A 19624-nucleotide genomic window follows, 5' to 3' on the forward strand; every position below is an offset into this window, starting at 1 on the left:
GTGGGTGTGTGGAATTGGTTGTACTTTATTAAAAATAAATAAATCTTTATTTCATATGATGTGGTAGGTAAAAATAACATTTTAAAATGTTTTAATGCAGTCTTTTTTTAATGCTATCTGCTTTTAATATCACTCCTTTGCAATTTTTGCTAGGTGAGGTTTACCAGCCTAGGGATTGGATCGGCATTGACGAGTGTTCAAGAAGGTTGCATTGTTTTGTCTGACAGCTGTCAAAACATCTCTGGAGGATTATGGGGGACAGTGCTGAATATCTTTCTTGACCAATCTGAATGTAGTATGGTTCGCAGAGAGGTCAGTTCAATAATTTTGATATATTAAGTGAATATGCATGTTTAGTTATAGTTTATGGATTCATTGACAATGCACAATCTACTGCTGTATTCTTGTGATTGTAAGTAAAGAATATGTTGCAAATTTAGTTAAAGCATTTTAAATTTCAGATGAATGTTGCTGTATGGAACTGCACTATTGAAATAATGTTTAACATGTTACTGATAACTATAAGCATGCATTACAAGGCTCAATACAGTTTATATAAATATATATATTTAAATAAAAGAGAAAAAAGACCCTTATTCTTCCAGCACCCAACTATGTATTGAACATTATAGTGTTAGTCTCAGAATTCAGAATGAGCCAGAAAATTAATAAAAATGAAAAACAAACTCTATAAAGTGCGTAATTAATTATGTTTTTTATATATAAAAATCACAGCAATACAATGATTATCAGCATTACCCCCAAATAAAGAGCTAATAGTATACAACCCGGGTTGTAGGTGAGAGTTCATAGGTTTAGTCCCTTGGTACTCCGATATATTGGAATTATATATTGAAATGCCTTTATTTAGCATATTTGTAATCCAAACAATGGAAATCAACGTTAATGCAGGTGCGGCACCAAAATTTGCAACACTCTCAATGCAGGATTGATAACTTGTATCGCAGCTTTCTCAATGCAGATTTGAAACTTGTATCAACTTCAACAATATATAATAGAATGGCAGCTTAACATCACCATATTCATCTTGATTTTGACAGCTCTGTTCAGCATATTGTAACACGATAAACAAGTACCTGTTTCCTTAGTGTCATGGTGCCGAATACCTGCTCATTGCTTCCAGTTACTTCAACAAAGACCGGGACTGTCGACTTTGTCACCTTTCCTCTTCCTCCGCAGTTGTCGGCTCTTTAAGTGCATCCACACGCCTTATCCTAAGCGAAGATGTAGATTTCTGGGGGATCAGCTGTTAGACGGTGCTCAGCTGTTGCACCCCTCCAACAAACAAACAAGCTACGCGCGTTTCACCCGGGTTCCATTCGGGCTTCTTCCGGCTGTGCATGATTGGAGAATACTCTCCATAGAATTTAAACAGTATGCTCCACATTTGAAAAACTTTGTTTATCAGTGTGACTAAGCCATTCAGGTGAAATATTAAACAAAAATAACTATTTACATTGCTTTGCTATTTTAGACAGAAAATAATAATAGTAAATTAACACACTTCATTAGTTGAAACTCTAAATGTTATTAGTTCATATACCGCAGAGTCATTGACAAATTCAAATACACTTTTGTAATGTGGCACAAAGTTACTTCTTTGAATTAATCTACATTGTCATCATAGATACTTAAATTATTACCAGATTGATTCTCCTATGTTTATACTTCAGTCTCCTAAAAAAGAACCAAAATTTAATTCTTCATTTAAACCCTCTGGTTTTAGACTTTTAAGATTAAAGATCCATTTACTCTCTTTGCATAATAGAATCTGATCTAGGTTGCCTCCTCTGCCCTTCAGATCCACCATTTCTAAACCTCTGAATTTTAAAAGTTTTTTTATTGCTGTCATGAAATTCGGCAAAGTGACGAGCCACACTGCTAGTTTTAGTGCATTTATTTTTAATGTCCCTTTTATGTTCTTTTATTCTTTCTTTGAGCTCCCTATAGGTTTTACCTATATAGTACCGGGGACAACTGCAGGAGACCATATAGATAACTCCTTCACTTTTACAGGTTATATGTCCCTTCACCGTATGGAAGGAACCAAATCTGTCACAAAAGTTCTTGCCTGTAAGCATATTGTTGCAAACTGAGCAATGGGAACATTTAAAATTGCCATTTTTCTTGTTAGTTAACCAATTTCCTGTGTTTTTATTTTCGAAGTGGCTCTGAACCAGAAAGTCTTTTAAATTTGGTGCTCTTTTTTATAATACATTTATCTTCACAAGAAATCCAATGAAATCAGATATTTGACTGCATTGGAAGTGTAATTAAAAGGTCAGTCAACACCAGAATTGTTGTTGTTTTAAAAGATACAAAATCCCTTAATTACCCATTCCCCAGTTTTGCATAATCAACACAGTTATAATAATACACATTACACCTCTGTAATTACCTTGTATCTAATTCTCTACAGACTGCCCCCTTATTTCAGTTCTTTTGACAGACTTGCATTTTAGCCAATCAGTGCTCACTCCTCGGTAAATTCACATGCATGAGCTCAATGTTATCTATATGAAACACACAAACTAATGCCCTCTAGTGGTCAAAATGCATTTAGATTAGAGGTGGCCTTCAATGTCTAAGAAATTAGCATATGAACATCCTAGCTTTAGCTTTCAACTAAGAATACCAAGAGAACAAAACAAAATTGGTGATACAAGTAAATTGGAAAGTTGTTTAAAATTACATGCCCTATTTGAATCATGAATGTTTTTTCTCCTGTTAAGTGTAGTCAGTCCACGGGTCATCCATTACTTATGGGATGTTAACTCCTCCCTAGCAGGAAGTGCAAGAGGATCACCCAAGCAGAGCTGCTATATAGCTCCTCCCCTCTACGTCACACCCAGTCATTCTCTTGCACCTAACTAATAGATAGGATGTGTGAGAGGAGTGTGGTTATTAAATTTAGTTTTTTATTACTTCAATCAAAAGTTTGTTATTTTAAACAGCACCGGAGTGTGTTGTTTCTTCTCAGGCAGTATTAGAAGAAGAATCTACCTGAGTTTGTGTATGATCTTAGCGGACGTAACTAAGATCCATTTGCTGTTCTCGGCCATTCTGAGGAGCGAGGTAACTTCAGAACAGGGGACAGCGGGCAGGGTTCACCTGCAAAGAGGTATGTTGCAGTATATTATTTCTTTCATGTAATTAGCAAGAGTCCATGAGCTAGTGACGTATGGGATATACATTCCTACCAGGAGGGGCAAAGTTTCCCAAACCTTAAAATGCCTATAAATACACCCCTCACCACACCCACAATTCAGTTTTACAAACTTTGCCTCCGATGGAGGTGGTGAAGTAAGTTTGTGCTAGATTCTACGTTGATATGCGCTCCGCAGCAAGTTGGAGCCCGGTTTTCCTCTCAGCGTGCAGTGAATGTCAGAGGGATGTGAGGAGAGTATTGCCTATTTGAATGCAGTGATCTCCTTCTACGGGGTCTATTTCATAGGTTCTCTGTTATCGGTCGTAGAGATTCATCTCTTACCTCCCTTTTCAGATCGACGATATACTCTTATATATACCATTACCTCTGCTGATTCTCGTTTCAGTACTGGTTTGGCTTTCTACAAACATGTAGATGAGTGTCCTGGGGTAAGTAAATCTTATTTTCTGTGACACTCTAAGCTATGGTTGGGCACTTTATTTATAAAGTTCTAAATATATGTATTCAAACATTTATTTGCCTTGACTCAGAATGTTCAACTTTCCTTATTTTTCAGACAGTCAGTTTCATATTTGGGATAATGCATTTGAATTAATCATTTTTTCTTACCTTCAAAAATTTGACTCTTTTTTTTTTTTTGTCCTGTGGGCTGTTAGGCTCGCGGGGGCTGAAAATGCTTCATTTTATTGCGTCATTCTTGGCGCGGACTTTTTTGCCGCAAAAATTCTTTTCCGTTTCCGGCGTCATACGTGTCGCCGGAAGTTGCGTAATTTTTGACGTTATTTTGCGCCAAAAATGTCGGCGTTCCGGATGTGGCGTCATTTTTGGCGCCAAAAGCATTTAGGCGCCAAATAATGTGGGCGTCTTATTTGGCGCTAAAAAATAAGGGCGTCGCTTTTGTCTCCACATTATTTAAGTCTTATTTTTTCAGTGCTTCTGGTTGCTAGAAGCTTGTTCTTTGGCATTTTTTCCCATTCCTGAAACTGTCATTTAAGGAATTTGATCAATTTTGCTTTATATGTTGTTTTTTCTCTTACATATTGCAAGATGTCTCACGTTGCATCTGAGTCAGAAGATACTACAGGAAAATCGCTGTCTACTGCTGGAGCTACCAAGCTAAGTGTATCTGCTATAATTTTTGGTATCTGTTTCTCCAGCTGTTGTTTGTATTGCATGTCATGACAAACTTATTAATGCAGATAAAATTTCCTTTAGTACTGTTACATTACCTGTTGCTGTTCCGTCAACATCTAATTTTCAGAGTGTTCCTGATAAACATAAGAGATTTTATTTTTTAAATCCATTAAGAAGGCTATGTCTGTTATTTCTCCTTCTAGTTTACATAAAAGTCTTTTAAAACTTCTCTTTTTTCAGATGAATTTTTAAATGAACATCATCATTCTGATACTGATAATGGTTCTTCTGGTTCAGAGGTTTCTGTCTCAGAGGTTGATGCTGATAAATCTTTGTATTTGTTCAAGATGGAATTTATTCGTTCTTTATTTAAAGAAGTATTAATTGCATTAGAAATAGAGGATTCTGGTCCTCTTGATTCTAAATCTAAACGTTTAAATAAGGTTTTTAAATCTCCTGTAGTTATTCCAGAAGTGTTTAATCTCCCTGATGCTATTTCTGAAGTAATTTCCAGGGAATGGAATAATTTGGGTAATTCTTTTACTCCTTCTAAACGTTTAAGCAATTATATCCTGTGCCATCTGACAGATTAGAATTTTGGGACAAAATCCCTAAGGTTATGGGGCTGTCTCTACTCCTGCTAAATGTGCTACTATTCCTACGGCAGATAGTAATTCATTTAAGGATCCTTTAGATAGGAAAATTGAATCCTTTCTAAGAAAAGCTTACTTATGTTCAGGTAATCTTCTTAGATCTGCTATATTTTTAGCGGATGTTGCTGCAGCTTCAACTTTTTGGTTAGAAGCTTTAGCGCAACAAGTAACAGATCATAATTTTATAGCATTATTATTATTCTATAACATGCTAATAATTTTATTGGTGATACCATCTTTTGATATCATTAGAGTTGATGTCAGGTATATGTCTCTAGCTATTTTAGCTAGAAAAGCTTTATGGATTAAACTTGGAATACTGATATGTCTTCTAAGTCAACTTTTCTTTCCCTTTCTTTCCAGGGTAATAAATTATTATTTCAACTGTTTCTGGAAGGAAGGGAACTTTTTTTCCAAAGGATAAAAAATCTAAGGTAAATTTAGGTCTAATAATCATTTCGTTCCTTTCCTCACAATAAGGAACAAAAGCCTGATCCTTCATTCTCAGGAGCGGTATCAGTTTGGAAACTATTTCCAGTTTGGAATATATCCAAGCCTTTTAGAAAACCTATAGCCAGCTCCTAAGTACCCATGAAGGTGCGGACCTTATTCCAGCTCAGCTGGTATGGGGCAGATTACGTTTTCTTCAAAGAAATTTTGATCAATTCCGTTCTCAATTTCTGGTTTCAGAACATTGTTTCAGAAAGGTACAGAATTGGCTTCAGTTAAGGCCTCCTGCTAAGAGATTTTTTTTTTCTTTCCCGTGTCCCAGTTAACACAGCAAAGGCTCAGCATTTCTGAAATGTGTTTCAGATCTAGAGTTGGCTGGAGTAATTATGCCAGTTCCAGTTCTGGAACAGGGGCTGGGGTTTTATTTTATCTCTTCATTGTACCAAAGAAGGTCAATTCCTTCAGACCAGTTCCGGATCTATCAATATTGAATCGTTATGTAAGGATACCAACATTCAAGATGGTTACTGTAGGACTGTCCTGCCTTTTGTTTAGCAAGGGCATTATATGTCTACAATAGATTTACAGGATGTGTATCTACATATTTCGATTCATCCAGATCACTTTTAGTGTCTGAGATTCTCTTTTTAGACAAGCATTACCAGTTTTGTGGCTCTACCGTTTGGCCTAGCCTCAGTTCCAAGAATTTTTTTCAAAGGTTCTCGGTGCCCTTCTTTCTGTAATCAGAGAACAGGGTTTTTTGGTATTTCCTTATTGGGCAATATCTGGGTACTTGCTCAGTCTTCTCATTTTCGAAGAATCTCATACGAATCGACTTGTGTTGTTTCTTCAAGTTCATGGTTGGAGGATCAATTTACCAATCAGTTCATTGATTCCTCAGACAAGTGTAACCTTTTTAGGTTTCTAGAATAGATTCAGTGTCTATGACTCTGTCCTTGTCAGACAAGAGAAGTTTAACATTGATATCAGCTTGTCAAAACCTTCAGTGACAATCATTCCCTTTGGTAGCCTTATGCATGGAAATTTTAGGTCTTAGGACTGCCGCATCAGATGCGATCTCCTTTGCTCGTTTTCACATGCGACCTCATCAGCTCTGTATGCTGAACCAATGGTGCAGGGATTACTCAAAGATATCTCAATTAATATCTTTAAACCGATTATACGACACTCTCTGACATGGTGGGCAGATCACCATCGTTTAGTTCAGGGGGCTTCTTTGTTCTTCCGACCTGGACTATAATCTCAACAGATGCAAGTCTTACAGGTTGGGGAGCTGTGTGGGGGTATCTGACGGCACAAGGGGTTTGGGAATCTCAGGAGGTGAGATTTCCGATCAATAATTTGGAACTCCGTGCAATTTCAGAGCTCTTCAGTCTTGGCCTCTTCTGAAGAGAGAGTTGTTCATTTGTTTTCAGATAGACAATGTCACAACTGTGGCATACATCAATCATCAAGGAGGGACTCACAGTCCTCTGGCTATGAAAGAAGTATCTCGAATTTTGGTTTGGGCAGAATCCAGCTCCTGTCTAATCTCTGCGGTTCATATCCCAGGTATGGACAATTGGAAAGCGGATTATCTCAGTCGCCAAACGTTGCACCTGGGCGAATGGTCTTCACCCAGAGGTATTTCCTCAGATTGTTCAAATGTGGGAACTCTCAGAAATAGATCTGATGGCTTCTCATCTAAACAAGAAACTTCCCTGGTATCTGTCCGGATCCAGGGATCCTCGGGCGGAGGCAGTGGATGCATTATCTCTTCCTTACAAGTGTCATCCTGCCTATATCTTTCCGCCTCTAGTTCTTCTTCCAAGGGTATTCTCTAATATTCTAAAGGAATGCTCGTTTGTCCTGCTGGTAGCTCCAGCATGGCCTCACAGGTTTTGGTATGCGGATCTTGTCCGGATGGCCTCTTGCCAGCTGTGGACTCTTCCGTTAAGACCAGTCTTTCTGTCTCAAGGTTCTTTTTTCCATCAGGATCTCAAAACCTTAATTTTAAGGTGTGGAGTTTGAACGCTTGATTCTTGGTCAAAGAGGTTTCTCTGACTCTGTGATTGATACTATGTGACAGGCTCGTAAATCTGTATCTAGAGAGATATATTATAGAGTCTGGAAGACTTATATTTCTTCAGGATGGTTTAGATAAAGGTTTGTCCGCAAGTTTCTTGAAAGACAAATCTCTGCTCTTTCTGTTCTTTTTCACAGAAGGATTGCTAATCTTCCTGATATTCATTGTTTTGTACAAGCTTTGGTTCGTATAAAACCTGTCATTAAGTCAATTTCTCCTCTTTGGAGTTTGAATTTGGTTCTGGGGGCTCTTCAAGCTTCTCCTTTTGAACCCATGCATTCTTTGGTCGTTATATTACTTTCTTGGAAAGTTTTGTTTCTTTTGGCCATCTCTTCTGCCAGAAGAGTCTCTGAATTATCTACTCTTTTTTGTGAGTCTCCTTTTCTGATTTTGCATCAGGATAAGGCGGTGCTGCGAACTTCTTTTGAATTTTTTACCTAAGGTTGTGAATTCTAACAACATTAGTAGAGAAATTGTGGTTCCTTCATTATGTCCTAATCCTATGAATTCTAAGGAGAAATCATTGCATTCTTTGGATGCTGTTAGAGCTTTGTAATATTATGTTGAAGCTACTAAGTCTTTCCGAAAGACTTCTAGTCTATTTGTCATCTTTTCCGGTTCTAGAAAAGACCAGAAAGCTTCTGCCATTTCTTTGGCATCTTGGTTGAAATCTTTATTTCATCATGCCTATGTTGAGTCGGGTAACACTCCGCCTCAAAGGATTACAGCTCATTCTACTAGGTCAGTTTCTACTTCCTGGGCATTTAAGAATGAAGCTTCGGTTGATCAGATTTGCAAAACAGCAACTTGGTCCTCTTTGCATACTTTTACTAAATTCTACCATTTTGATGTGTTTTCTTCTTCTGAAGCAGTTTTTCGTAGAAACGTACTTCAGGCAGTGGTTTCAGTTTGAATCTTCTGCTTATGTTTTTTCATTAAAATTTTATTCTGGGTGTGGATTATTTTCAGCAGGAATTGGCTGTCTTTATTTTATCCCTCCCTCTCTAGTGACTCTTGTGTGGAAAGATCCACATCTTGGGTAATCATTATCCCATACGTCACTAGCTCATGGACTCTTGCTAATTACATGAAAGAAAACATAATTTATGTAAGAACTTACCTGATAAATTCATTTCTTTCATATTAGCAAGAGTCCATGAGGCCCGCCCTTTTTTGTGGTGGTTTTGATTTTTTTGTATAAAGCACAATTATTCCAATTCCTTATTTTATATGCTTTCGCACTTTTTTCTTATCACCCCACTTCTTGGCTATTCGTTAAACTGAATTGTGGGTGTGGTGAGGGGTGTATTTATAGGCATTTTAAGGTTTGGGAAACTTTGCCCCTCCTGGTAGGAATGTATATCCCATACGTCACTAGCTCATGGACTCTTGCTAATATGAAAGAAATGAATTTATCAGGTAAGTTCTTACATAAATTATGTTTTTCTAAGGAATGGAATTGACTGAGAAAATACTGCTAATACCGATATAATGTAAGTACAGCCTTAAATGCAGTAGTAGTAACTGGTATCAGGCTCTTATGTATGTATGTTGGCACCAAAGTATTTCTGGGGAATGGCACTTCACTAAGAAAATACTGTTTACATATAACTCTAGCCTCTCTGCAGTGATAGCGACTAGCAACAGGCTTTTATTCTTATTCATATATTTAAAACGTTTACTGACAGGTTAATCGTTTTTTTCTCTGAGGTACTTGGTGAAAATTTATGGGCATTATTTTCCACTTGGCTGTCGTTTATTTTGCATAAAATCAGTTACTGAGCTTCCCCACTGCTGTATTAAGAGTTGGAGGGGCCTATTTTTGGCGCTTTTACTACGCATTAAAAATTCAGTCACAGTCTTCCTTATTCTCCCTGCATGATCCAGGACGTCTCTACAGAGCTCAGGGGTCTCCAAAACTAGTTTGAGGGAGGTAATCACTCACAGCAGACCTGTGAGACTGTGCTTTGACTGTGATAAAAAACGTATTTATTTGTCAATCGTTTTTTTGGTATTATGGGGTTAATAATCCATTGTGATGGGTGCTATCCTTTGCTAAATTAATGCATTTCATATGAAATATTGATTGCTATAACTAAACCGGTTCATTGTTATATCAAAGTGACAGTTTTTTTTTTTTTTTTTTGTGTGCTTCTTAAAGGCACAGTAACGTTTTTGCATATTGCTTGTAAATTCAGTTGAAAAGTATTTCCAAGCTTGCTAGTCTAATTGCTAGTTTGTTTAAACATGTCTGACACAGAGGAATCTCTTTGTGCAATATGTTCAAAAGCCAAGGTGGAGCCCAATAGAAATTTATGTACTAATTGCATTGATGCTACTTTAAATAAAAGCCAATCGGTACATTTTAAACAACATTTACCAGACAACGAGGGGGAAGTTATGCCAACTAACTTGCCTCACGTGTCAGTACCTGCATCTCCCGCTCAGGAGGTGCGTGATATTGTAACGCCAAGTACATCAGGGCGGCCATTACAAATCACTTTACAGGACATGGCTAATGTTATGACTGAAGTTTTGTCTAAATTGCCAGAACTTAGGGGTAAACGAGATCACTCTGGGGTGAGAACAGAGTGCGCTGATAATGCTAGGGCCATGTCTGATACTGCGTCACAATTTGCAGAACATGAGGACGGAGAGCTTCATTCTGCGGGTGACGGATCTGATCCTAATAAACTGGATTCAGACATTTCAAATTTTAAGTTTAAGCTGGAAAACCTCCGTGTACTACTAGGGGAGGTGTTAGCGGCTCTGAATGATTGTAACACAGTTGCAATCTCAGAGAAAATGTGTAGGTTGGATAAATATTTTGCGGTACCGACGAGTACTGACGTTTTTCCTATACCTAAGAGACTTACTGAAATCGTTACTAAGGAGTGGGATAGACCCGGTGTGCCTTTCTCACCCCCTCCTATATTCAGAAAAATGTTTCCAATAGACGCCACCACACGGGACTTATGGCAAACGGTCCCTAAGGTGGAGGGAGCAGTTTCTACTTTAGCTAAGCGTACCACTATCCCGGTGGAGGATAGCTGTGCCTTTTCAGATCCAATGGATAAAAAGTTAGAGGGTTACCTTAAGAAAATGTTTGTTCAACAAGGTTTTATATTGCAACCCCTTGCATGCATTGCGCCTGTCACGGCTGCGGCAGCATTTTGGTTTGAGTCTCTGGAAGAGACCCTTGACTCAGCTCCATTAGATGAGATTACACACAAGCTTAAAACACTTAAGCTAGCTAATTCATTTATTTCTGATGCCGTAGTACATTTAACTAAACTTACGGCTAAGAATTCCGGATTCGCCATTCAGGCGCGCAGAGCGCTGTGGCTAAAATCCTGGTCAGCTAATGTGACTTCTAAATCTAAATTGCTTAACATACCTTTCAAGGGGCAGACATTATTCGGGCCCGGTTTGAAAGAAATTATCGCTGATATTACGGGAGGTAAAGGCCATTCCCTGCCTCAAGACAGAGCCAAACCAAGGGCTAGACAGTCTAATTTTCGTGCCTTTCGTAACTTCAAGGCAGGAGCAGCATCAACTTCCTCTGCCCCAAAACAGGAAGGAGCTGTTGCTCGCTACAGACAAGGCTGGAAACCCAACCAGACCTGGAACAAGGGCAAGCAGGCCAGAAAACCTGCTGCTGCCCCTAAGACAGCATGAAGTGAGGGCCCCCGATCCGGAAACTGATCTAGTGGGGGGCAGACTCTCTCTCTTCGCCCAGGCTTGGGCAAGAGATGTCCAGGATCCCTGGGCGTTGGAGATCATATCTCAGGGATATCTTCTGGACGTCAAAGCTTCTCCTCCACAAGGGAGATTTCACCTTTCAAGGTTGTCAACAAACCAGATAAAGAAAGAGGCGTTTCTACGCTGTGTACAAGATCTTTTACTCATGGGAGTGATCCATCCGGTTCCGCGGTCGGAACACGGACAAGGGTTTTACTCAAATCTGTTTGTGGTTCCCAAGAAAGAAGGAACCTTCAGACCAATATTGGATTTAAAGATCCTTAACAAATTCCTAAGAGTTCCATCGTTCAAAATGGAAACTATTCGGACAATCTTACCCATGATCCAAAGGGGCCAGTACATGACCACAGTGGATTTAAAGGATGCCTACCTTCACATACCGATTCACAAGGATCATTACCGGTATCTAAGGTTTGCCTTCCTAGACAGGCTCTTCCCTTCGGGTTAGCTACGGCTCCAAGAATCTTTACAAAGGTTCTAGGCTCTCTTCTGGCGGTACTAAGACCGCGAGGAATATCGGTAGCTCCGTACCTAGACGACATTCTGATACAAGCGTCAAGCTTCCAAACTGCCAAGTCTCATACAGAGTTAGTACTGGCATTTCTAAGGTCGCATGGGTGGAAAGTTGACGAAGAAAAGAGTTCTCTCTTACCACTCACAAGAGTTCCCTTCTTGGGGATTCTTATAGATTCTGTAGAAATGAAAATTTACCTGACAGAGGACAGGTTAACAAAACTTCTAAATGCTTGCCGTGTCCTTCATTCCATTCAACACCCGTCAGTGGCTCAATGCATGGAGGTAATCGGCTTAATGGTAGCGGCAATGGACATAGTACCTTTTGCACGCCTGCATCTCAGACCACTGCAATTGTGCATGCTAAGTCAGTGGAATGGGGATTACTCAGATTTGTCCCCTATGCTGAATCTGGATCAAGAGACCAGAGATTCTCTTCTATGGTGGCTTTCTCGGCCACATCTGTCCAGGGGGATGCCCTTCAGCAGGCCAGACTGGACAATTGTAACAGACGCCAGCCTTTTAGGTTGGGGCGCTGTCTGGAATTCCCTGAAGGCTCAGGGATCATGGACTCAGGAGGAGAGTCTCCTTCCAATAAGCATTCTGGAATTGAGAGCAGTTCTCAATGCCCTTCTGACTTGGCCTCAGTTAGCAACTCTGAGGTTCATCAGGTTTCAGTCGGACAACATCACGACTGTGGCTTACATCAATCATCAGGGAGGGACAAGGAGTTCCCTAGCGATGATGGAAGTCTCAAAGATTATTCGCTGGGCAGAGTCTCACTCTTGCCACCTGTCAGCGATTCACATCCCAGGCGTGGAGAACTGGGAGGCGGTTTTCCTAAGTCGCCAGACTTTTCATCCGGGGGAGTGGGAAATTCATCCGGAGGTCTTTGCCCAAATACTTCGACGTTGGGGCAAACCAGATCTGGATCTCATGGCGTCTCGCCAGAACACCAAACTTCCTTGTTACGGATCCAGGTCCAGGGACCCGGGAGCGGCGCTGATAGATGCTCTGACAGCACCTTGGGTCTTCAACATGGCTTATGTGTTTCCACCCTTCCCGATGCTTCCTCGATTGATTGCCAGGATCAAACAGGAGAAAGCATCGGTGATTCTAATAGCGCCTGCGTGGCCACGCAGGACCTCGTATGCAGATCTAGTGGACATGTCATCCTGTCCACCTTGGTCGCTGCCTCTGAGACAGGACCTTCTAATTCAGGGTCCTTTCAAACATCAAAATCTAATTTCTCTGAAGCTGACTGCATGGAAATTGAACGCTTGATTTTATCAAAGCGTGGATTTTCGGAGTCAGTAATTGATACCTTAATACAGGCTAGGAAACCTGTTACCAGGAAAATTTACCATAAGATATGGCGTAAATATTTACACTGGTGCAAATCCAAGAGTTACTCATGGAGTAAGGTTAGGATTCCTAGGATATTGTCTTTTCTACAAAAAGGTTTAGAAAAGGGTTTATCTGCAAGTTCTTTAAAGGGACAGATCTCAGCTCTGTCCATTCTTTTACACAAACGTCTGTCAGAAGTTCCAGACGTTCAGGCTTTTTGTCAGGCTTTGGCCAGGATTAAGCCTGTGTTTAAGACTGTTGCTCCACCGTGGAGCTTAAACTTAGTTCTTAACGTTTTACAGGGTGTTCCGTTTGAACCCCTTCATTCCATTGATATCAAGCTGTTATCTTGGAAAGTTCTGTTTTTAATGGCTATTTCCTCGGCTCGTAGAGTCTCTGAGTTATCGGCCTTACATTGTGATTCTCCTTATCTGATTTTTCATTCAGACAAGGTAGTTCTGCGTACTAAACCTGGGTTCTTACCTAAGGTAGTCACTAACAAGAATATCAATCAAGAGATTGTTGTTCCATCATTGTGCCCTAATCCTTCTTCAAAGAAGGAACGACTTCTGCACAATCTAGACGTAGTCCGTGCCCTGAAATTTTATTTACAGGCAACTAAAGATTTTCGTCAAACTTCTTCCCTGTTTGTCGTTTATTCTGGACAGAGGAGAGGTCAAAAAGCATCTGCTACCTCTCTCTCTTTTTGGCTTCGTAGCATAATACGTTTAGCCTATGAGACTGCTGGACAGCAGCCTCCTGAAAGAATTACAGCTCATTCTACGAGAGCTGTGGCTTCCACGTGGGCCTTTAAGAATGAGGCCTCTGTTGAACAGATTTGCAAGGCTGCAACTTGGTCTTCTCTTCATACTTTTTCCAAATTTTACAAATTTGACACTTTTGCTTCTTCTGAGGCTGTTTTTGGGAGAAAGGTTCTTCAGGCAGTGGTTCCTTCCGTGTAAAGATCCTGCCTGTCCCTCCCGTCATCCGTGTACTTTAGCTTTGGTATTGGTATCCCATAAGTAATGGATGACCCGTGGACTGACTACACTTAACAGGAGAAAACATAATTTATGCTTACCTGATAAATTCCTTTCTCCTGTAGTGTAGTCAGTCCACGGCCCGCCCTGTTTTTTATGGCAGGTCTAAATTTTAAATTATACTCCAGTCACCACTGCACCCTATAGTTTCTCCTTTCTCGTTTGGTTCTCGGTCGAATGACTGGGTGTGACGTAGAGGGGAGGAGCTATATAGCAGCTCTGCTTGGGTGATCCTCTTGCACTTCCTGTTAGGGAGGAGTTAATATCCCATAAGTAATGGATGACCCGTGGACTGACTACACTACAGGAGAAAGGAATTTTTCAGGTAAGCATAAATTATGTTTTTTGGAGTTGACTGTCCCTTTCATGCTGACAGTGCAGATGACTCTGAGGTTGTGTGTGAATTCGATCCTGTGTTGATATAGATATATATCATATACACGTACACACATATAATCATTTACGTGCACACATATAAAAAAGTAACATTTACCAGCTTTGAAAATGCTACCTCTAATGATGACACTGGCTCTATGGTATCTATTACACCAAAATCAACATTGACTCCCATCAAACCCCTTTAAGATCTGTGGAAGAAATGGGAGCAAAGCCAAAAAACGGGGTAAAGGAGTCGAATTTAACAGAAGAAAAATGGATGGATGCACAAGCTCCTCAAATTCCCAGGTACCCGAGCAGACAAAGATTCAAGAGTTCGAGAACAAACAAGAACTAAAAATCATTAATCTATCAGATGTCAGACTGAATGACTTTGAAAAAGCTGTCTTATCTAAAGGTCTTGGATTTTCTCCACAGGATTTCAACCTTTTCAGTGCCATCTTGGATCTAAATAAATTCATACGTAAAATCACACTGAGGAAACATTTTAATAAGGAGACCACTGCATCATTTAATGAGAGTCCGCCAGATGTGAAAACATCAGTATCATTTAATGACAAATGGACTTTCTCTGAACTGTGTGATATTGTCACCTTATGTGATTTAGCGCTTGATAATGAGGTAACTTCCTGTAAAACAAAACAACAATCAGTAAGAAATATGAAACCCAGTACTTTTTACAGACAATTTCAGGAGCTTTTTGAAATACTTAAATATGCTAATGCTTTTGTGGGTGATTCTATTCTTGATATTGTCAGAATTAGCTCTTATAATTTGTGTCTTTCAGTTGTTGCCAGATGTGCTCTATGACTTAAGTCTTGGGGGCAGATTTATCAAGTGGATCATGTCCACCCGACATCACTAAATGCCGACAGCATTAACATTGCACAAGCATTTCTGGGGGTGCCATCTGATCGGGGTGATTGCTGTCCGCCACCTCAGAGGTAGCGGATGAGTTAAGGAGCAGCGGTCTTACAACCGCTGCTTCTTAACTTTTGTTTCCAGCTAGCCTGAAGGCTTGTGCGGAAATAGCTGCATCTGCAGCATAATAAATCTACCCCTTAGTCTGCTGATGCAGCCTCTAAGAATAAATTACTTTCCATTCCATTTCTAGTTAAAAGGATACTGAACCCAAAAATTTTCTTTTGTGATTCAGATAGAGCATGCAATTTTAAGCAACTTTATAATTTACTCCTTTTATCAATTTTTCTTCATTCTCTTGCTATCTTTATTTAGAAAAGAAAGTCCAGACCCTGGATAGCACTTGTTTATTGGTGGATGAATTTATCCAACAATCGGCAAGGACAACCCAGTTTGTTCATCAAAAATGGGCCGGCATCTAAACTTACATTCTTGCTTTTCAAATAAAAATATTAAGAGAATGAAGAACATTTGATAATAGGAGTAAATTAGAAAGTTGCTTAAAATTGTATGCTCTATCTGAATCACAAAAGAAAAAAAAATTGTTTTCAGTGTCCCTTTAATAGACTCGTTGGCACTGAACTACTCCTACTTGTAAGTCAGCAAGAAGGTGCGGCCCACAGTCCTGTATCTCTTGTAGGGGGCAGGCTGATGCATTTTCAGGATGCAAGGTTTCAGATCCTTGGGCTCTGAAATTTGTTTCTTAGGGGTATCCAATGGGCTTCAAATCCAAAACTTCCCAGAGACAGATTTTTCATTTCAAGGGTACTAAAGAACACTATGAAAGCTCAGCCTTGCTTCAATGTGTTTCAGATTTGGAATCTATAGGGGTTATAGTCCCAGTTCCTCTATCAGAACAGGGGAAGGTTCTTTTTCAGATCTCTTCATAGTTCCCAAGAAAGAGGGTACTTTTTGGCCTGTTCTAAATTTGAACATTTTAAACACGTTTGTCAGGATTCGTGCTTTTCAAAATGGAAACTATCAGGACAATCCTTCCTTTTATTTGTCAAGATCATTATATGTCGAACATAGAGTTAAAGGATGCTTTCCTGCATGTTCTAATTCATTTGGATCACCCAAATTTCTAAGATTTGCCATTTTGGACAAACATCAGTTTGTGATTCTCCTATTTGGTCTAGCAACTGCATCGAGAATCTTTAGATAATTTTTAGGTGTCTTGACCTCAGTCATTAGATCTCAGGGGATTTCAGTTTTTCCCTATTTAGACAATGTTTTGGTTCAAGCTCCATTTATACTTTAGCAGAATCCCATGTCCTACTGTTGTTTCTTCAGCTTTATGGTTAGAAAGTAAATTTGCCAGAGAGTTCTTTAATTCCTCAGACAAAGGATACTTTCCTGGGATTTCAAATAGATTCAGTCTCCATGAGACTGTCCTTAACAGAGACAAGGATGTCAAAATGAATGTCTGCCTGTCTGAATCTTCAGGCTCAGCTGTTTCCCTTTGTAGCTTCCTGTATGTAAGTAATATGTTTAATAGTGGCAGCATCAGATGCAGTGCCTTATGCCCGGCTGCATATGAGGCCTCTTCAGCTTTGCATGCTGAATAAGGGGAACAGAGATCTATCCCAGTTTTCACAAATATTTGTTTCTGAGATCTCAAACAATGCAGTTCCTTAGCCCATTTCTCAGGGAGCAAGCTTTTTTCCTCCTCTCTGGACTGTTATTTTGACAGATGTAAGTCTGTCCAGCTGGGGTGCAGTATGATGTTCCTTCCTTGCTGAGGAGGTGAAGTTGCCCATAAATATTTTGGAATTTTCAGCAATTCACTTTAGCCCCAGTTGAGGATAGAATCCTTCCTTCAGGTTCAGTCAGACAATGTCAGAGCTGTGGCATATATTGATCACAAGGGGGGAACCAGAAGTCATCTGGCATTGAAGGAAATTCAGAAAATTCTGGATTGGGCAGAGATCTATCATTGTCATATATCTGCAGTTCATGTTCCAGAAGTGTACAATTGGGAAGCAGATTTTCTCAGTCTCCAGACTATCCATCCAGGGGAATGGTCTCTTCATCCAGAACTATTCAGTCAGATTGTGAGTCTTTTGGGGAATGCCAAAAATAGTCCTCTCATGGCTTTTTAGGCTGAATAACAAGCTTCTTCTGTATTTCTCCAGGTTCATATATTCAAGGGTTCTGAAGACAGATGCTCTGAGGGTGCCCTTGTCATTTCAGCTGGCTAATGTGTTTTCTTCTCTGGTATTGTTACCCAGGGTAATAATCAAAATCTGGCTAGAGAATGCATCAGTGTTTCTCATAGCACCTAAGTGGCTTTGAAGAGTTCAGCTTGCAGATCTGGTTCAGATGTCCAGTTGCCAGCCTTGGCCTCTTCCTCTAAGAAGAGATATTCTGTTTCAAGGCCTTGCGTTTTCTATCCATATTTAAAATTTCTAAACTTGATGGCTTGGAAATGCAAGGGATAGTTCTTTGTCATGGAGGTTTCTCTTAGTCTGTGGTTTATACTCTTGTTCATGCAAGGAACCCTGTTACCAGAAAGATGTATTACAAAGTTTGGGAATCTTTTATCTTTTTTTGGTGTTCTGATCATAATTATTCTTGGCAATCTTTTAGGATTCAAGAATTCTTGTGTTCCTTTAGGGTGGTTTGCAGAAGGTATTTCTGACAGTTCTTTGATAGGCCAGATTTTGTGTCTCTCTGTTCTTTTCCATTGGAAAATTGCTTATCTTCCAGATGTGCATAGTTTTGTTCAGGCATTATCCAGAGTATATTCTGTGATTAAACCACCTTGGAATCTTAATTTGGTTCTAGAGGTTTTTACAATCTCCTCCTTTTCGAACCTTTGCATAAGGTGGATGTTAAGCTTATTTTCTTTGAAAGCTTTGCTCTTTTTGACTATTTCCTCTGCTAAAAGAGTGTCTGAATTGTCTGCGCTTTCTCACGATCCTCCTTATCTTATTTTTCATAAGGATAAAGTTGTTTCTTCTGAAAACATTACTCGGGAAACAAATGTTTTCTCTTTGTCCTGATTCAAAGAATTCTTTAGAGAGACTTCACAATTTGGATGTTGTCAGGGCTTTGAAATATAATCTTGAGGTTACTAAAGATTTCAGACAAACTCCTGATTTCTTTGTTAATTTTTCAGGTAAGTGCAACTGGCAGAAGGCGTCTTTTTTGTTGCTCTGACTTCTTGGATTAAGCAATTAATCCATATGGCTTATGTAGAAGCAGTTCAAACTACTCCTAAGCGTATTACTGCTCATTCTACTCGCTCTTTAGCCACTTCTGGGCATTCAAGAATGAGGCTTCTGTGGGAACGAATTTGCAAGGCAGCTACTTGGTCATACTTGCGTACATTTACTAAATTGTACCATTTCAATGTTTTTCCTTTTTCTGAAGCTTCTTTTGGTAGGAAATTGTTTCAGGCAGTTTTTTCTGTCTAGGACTCTTTTTTTTTTTTTTTTTCTTCTAACGGTTTAAAAGGATGTTAAACCCCTCCGTATTTTAGGTTTTAGTTCCCATGAATTATTGATTGTGGACTCTTATCACCTATATGAAAGAAAACATAATTTATATCTTACCTGATGATAAATTAATTCATGTTATGGTAATAAGAGTCCGCAAGACCCTACCCTGATTTTTTTGTATTTTTATTATTTTTGGCACATACTTTTTTCCCATTTCCTCTATTTATTTTGCGCTATTTCTTTCTCTCCTCTGTCAGCTTGGCTATACGTCAGACTGATTACCATAGAGGTGGGAGGGTTTATATAGAGCTCTGAGGTTTGGGAATATTTGCCTCCTCCTAGTGGCAGGAAAGGTAATTCCCAGGAGTAATGGATAGTGGACTTGTATCACCATCAAAGAAAGGAATTTATTAGGTAAGATATAAATTATGTTTTTGCACTAGTTTATTGTGCAAGAGAAAACAGTTTGCTTTCAACTCATAATATGAGCGCAACCCGACACACGCAAAAAGCTTACTTCTAGCGCAGTTAACGCTCGAGCTGGTGCGTTAATTAGCACTCCTTGTAATCTGGTCCTTACAGGCTTTTACATTTGTTAAAATTATCTTTACAAACTGCCAATAAAGATATATTAAGAACAATATTACTTTTAATGATGTATTTGCTTGAAGGAGTAGCATATTTTGCCA

At 39.4% G+C, this 19624-nt stretch overlaps 1 protein-coding gene across 1 annotated transcript in view; it reads left to right on the top strand.

The window, feature by feature from the left end:
* RTTN (rotatin) overlaps positions 1–19624 on the top strand; it is a 1186344-nt gene that overhangs the window by 674088 nt on the left and 492632 nt on the right. The window contains exon 32 of the mRNA XM_053714873.1: positions 154–312. Within this exon, the coding sequence (XP_053570848.1) occupies positions 154–312 (159 nt within the window). The remainder of the gene's footprint in view (positions 1–153; positions 313–19624) is intronic.

Source organism: Bombina bombina, chromosome 5, assembly GCF_027579735.1.
Source record: "Bombina bombina isolate aBomBom1 chromosome 5, aBomBom1.pri, whole genome shotgun sequence".
In the NCBI taxonomy this organism is placed as follows: Eukaryota; Metazoa; Chordata; class Amphibia; order Anura; family Bombinatoridae; genus Bombina; species Bombina bombina.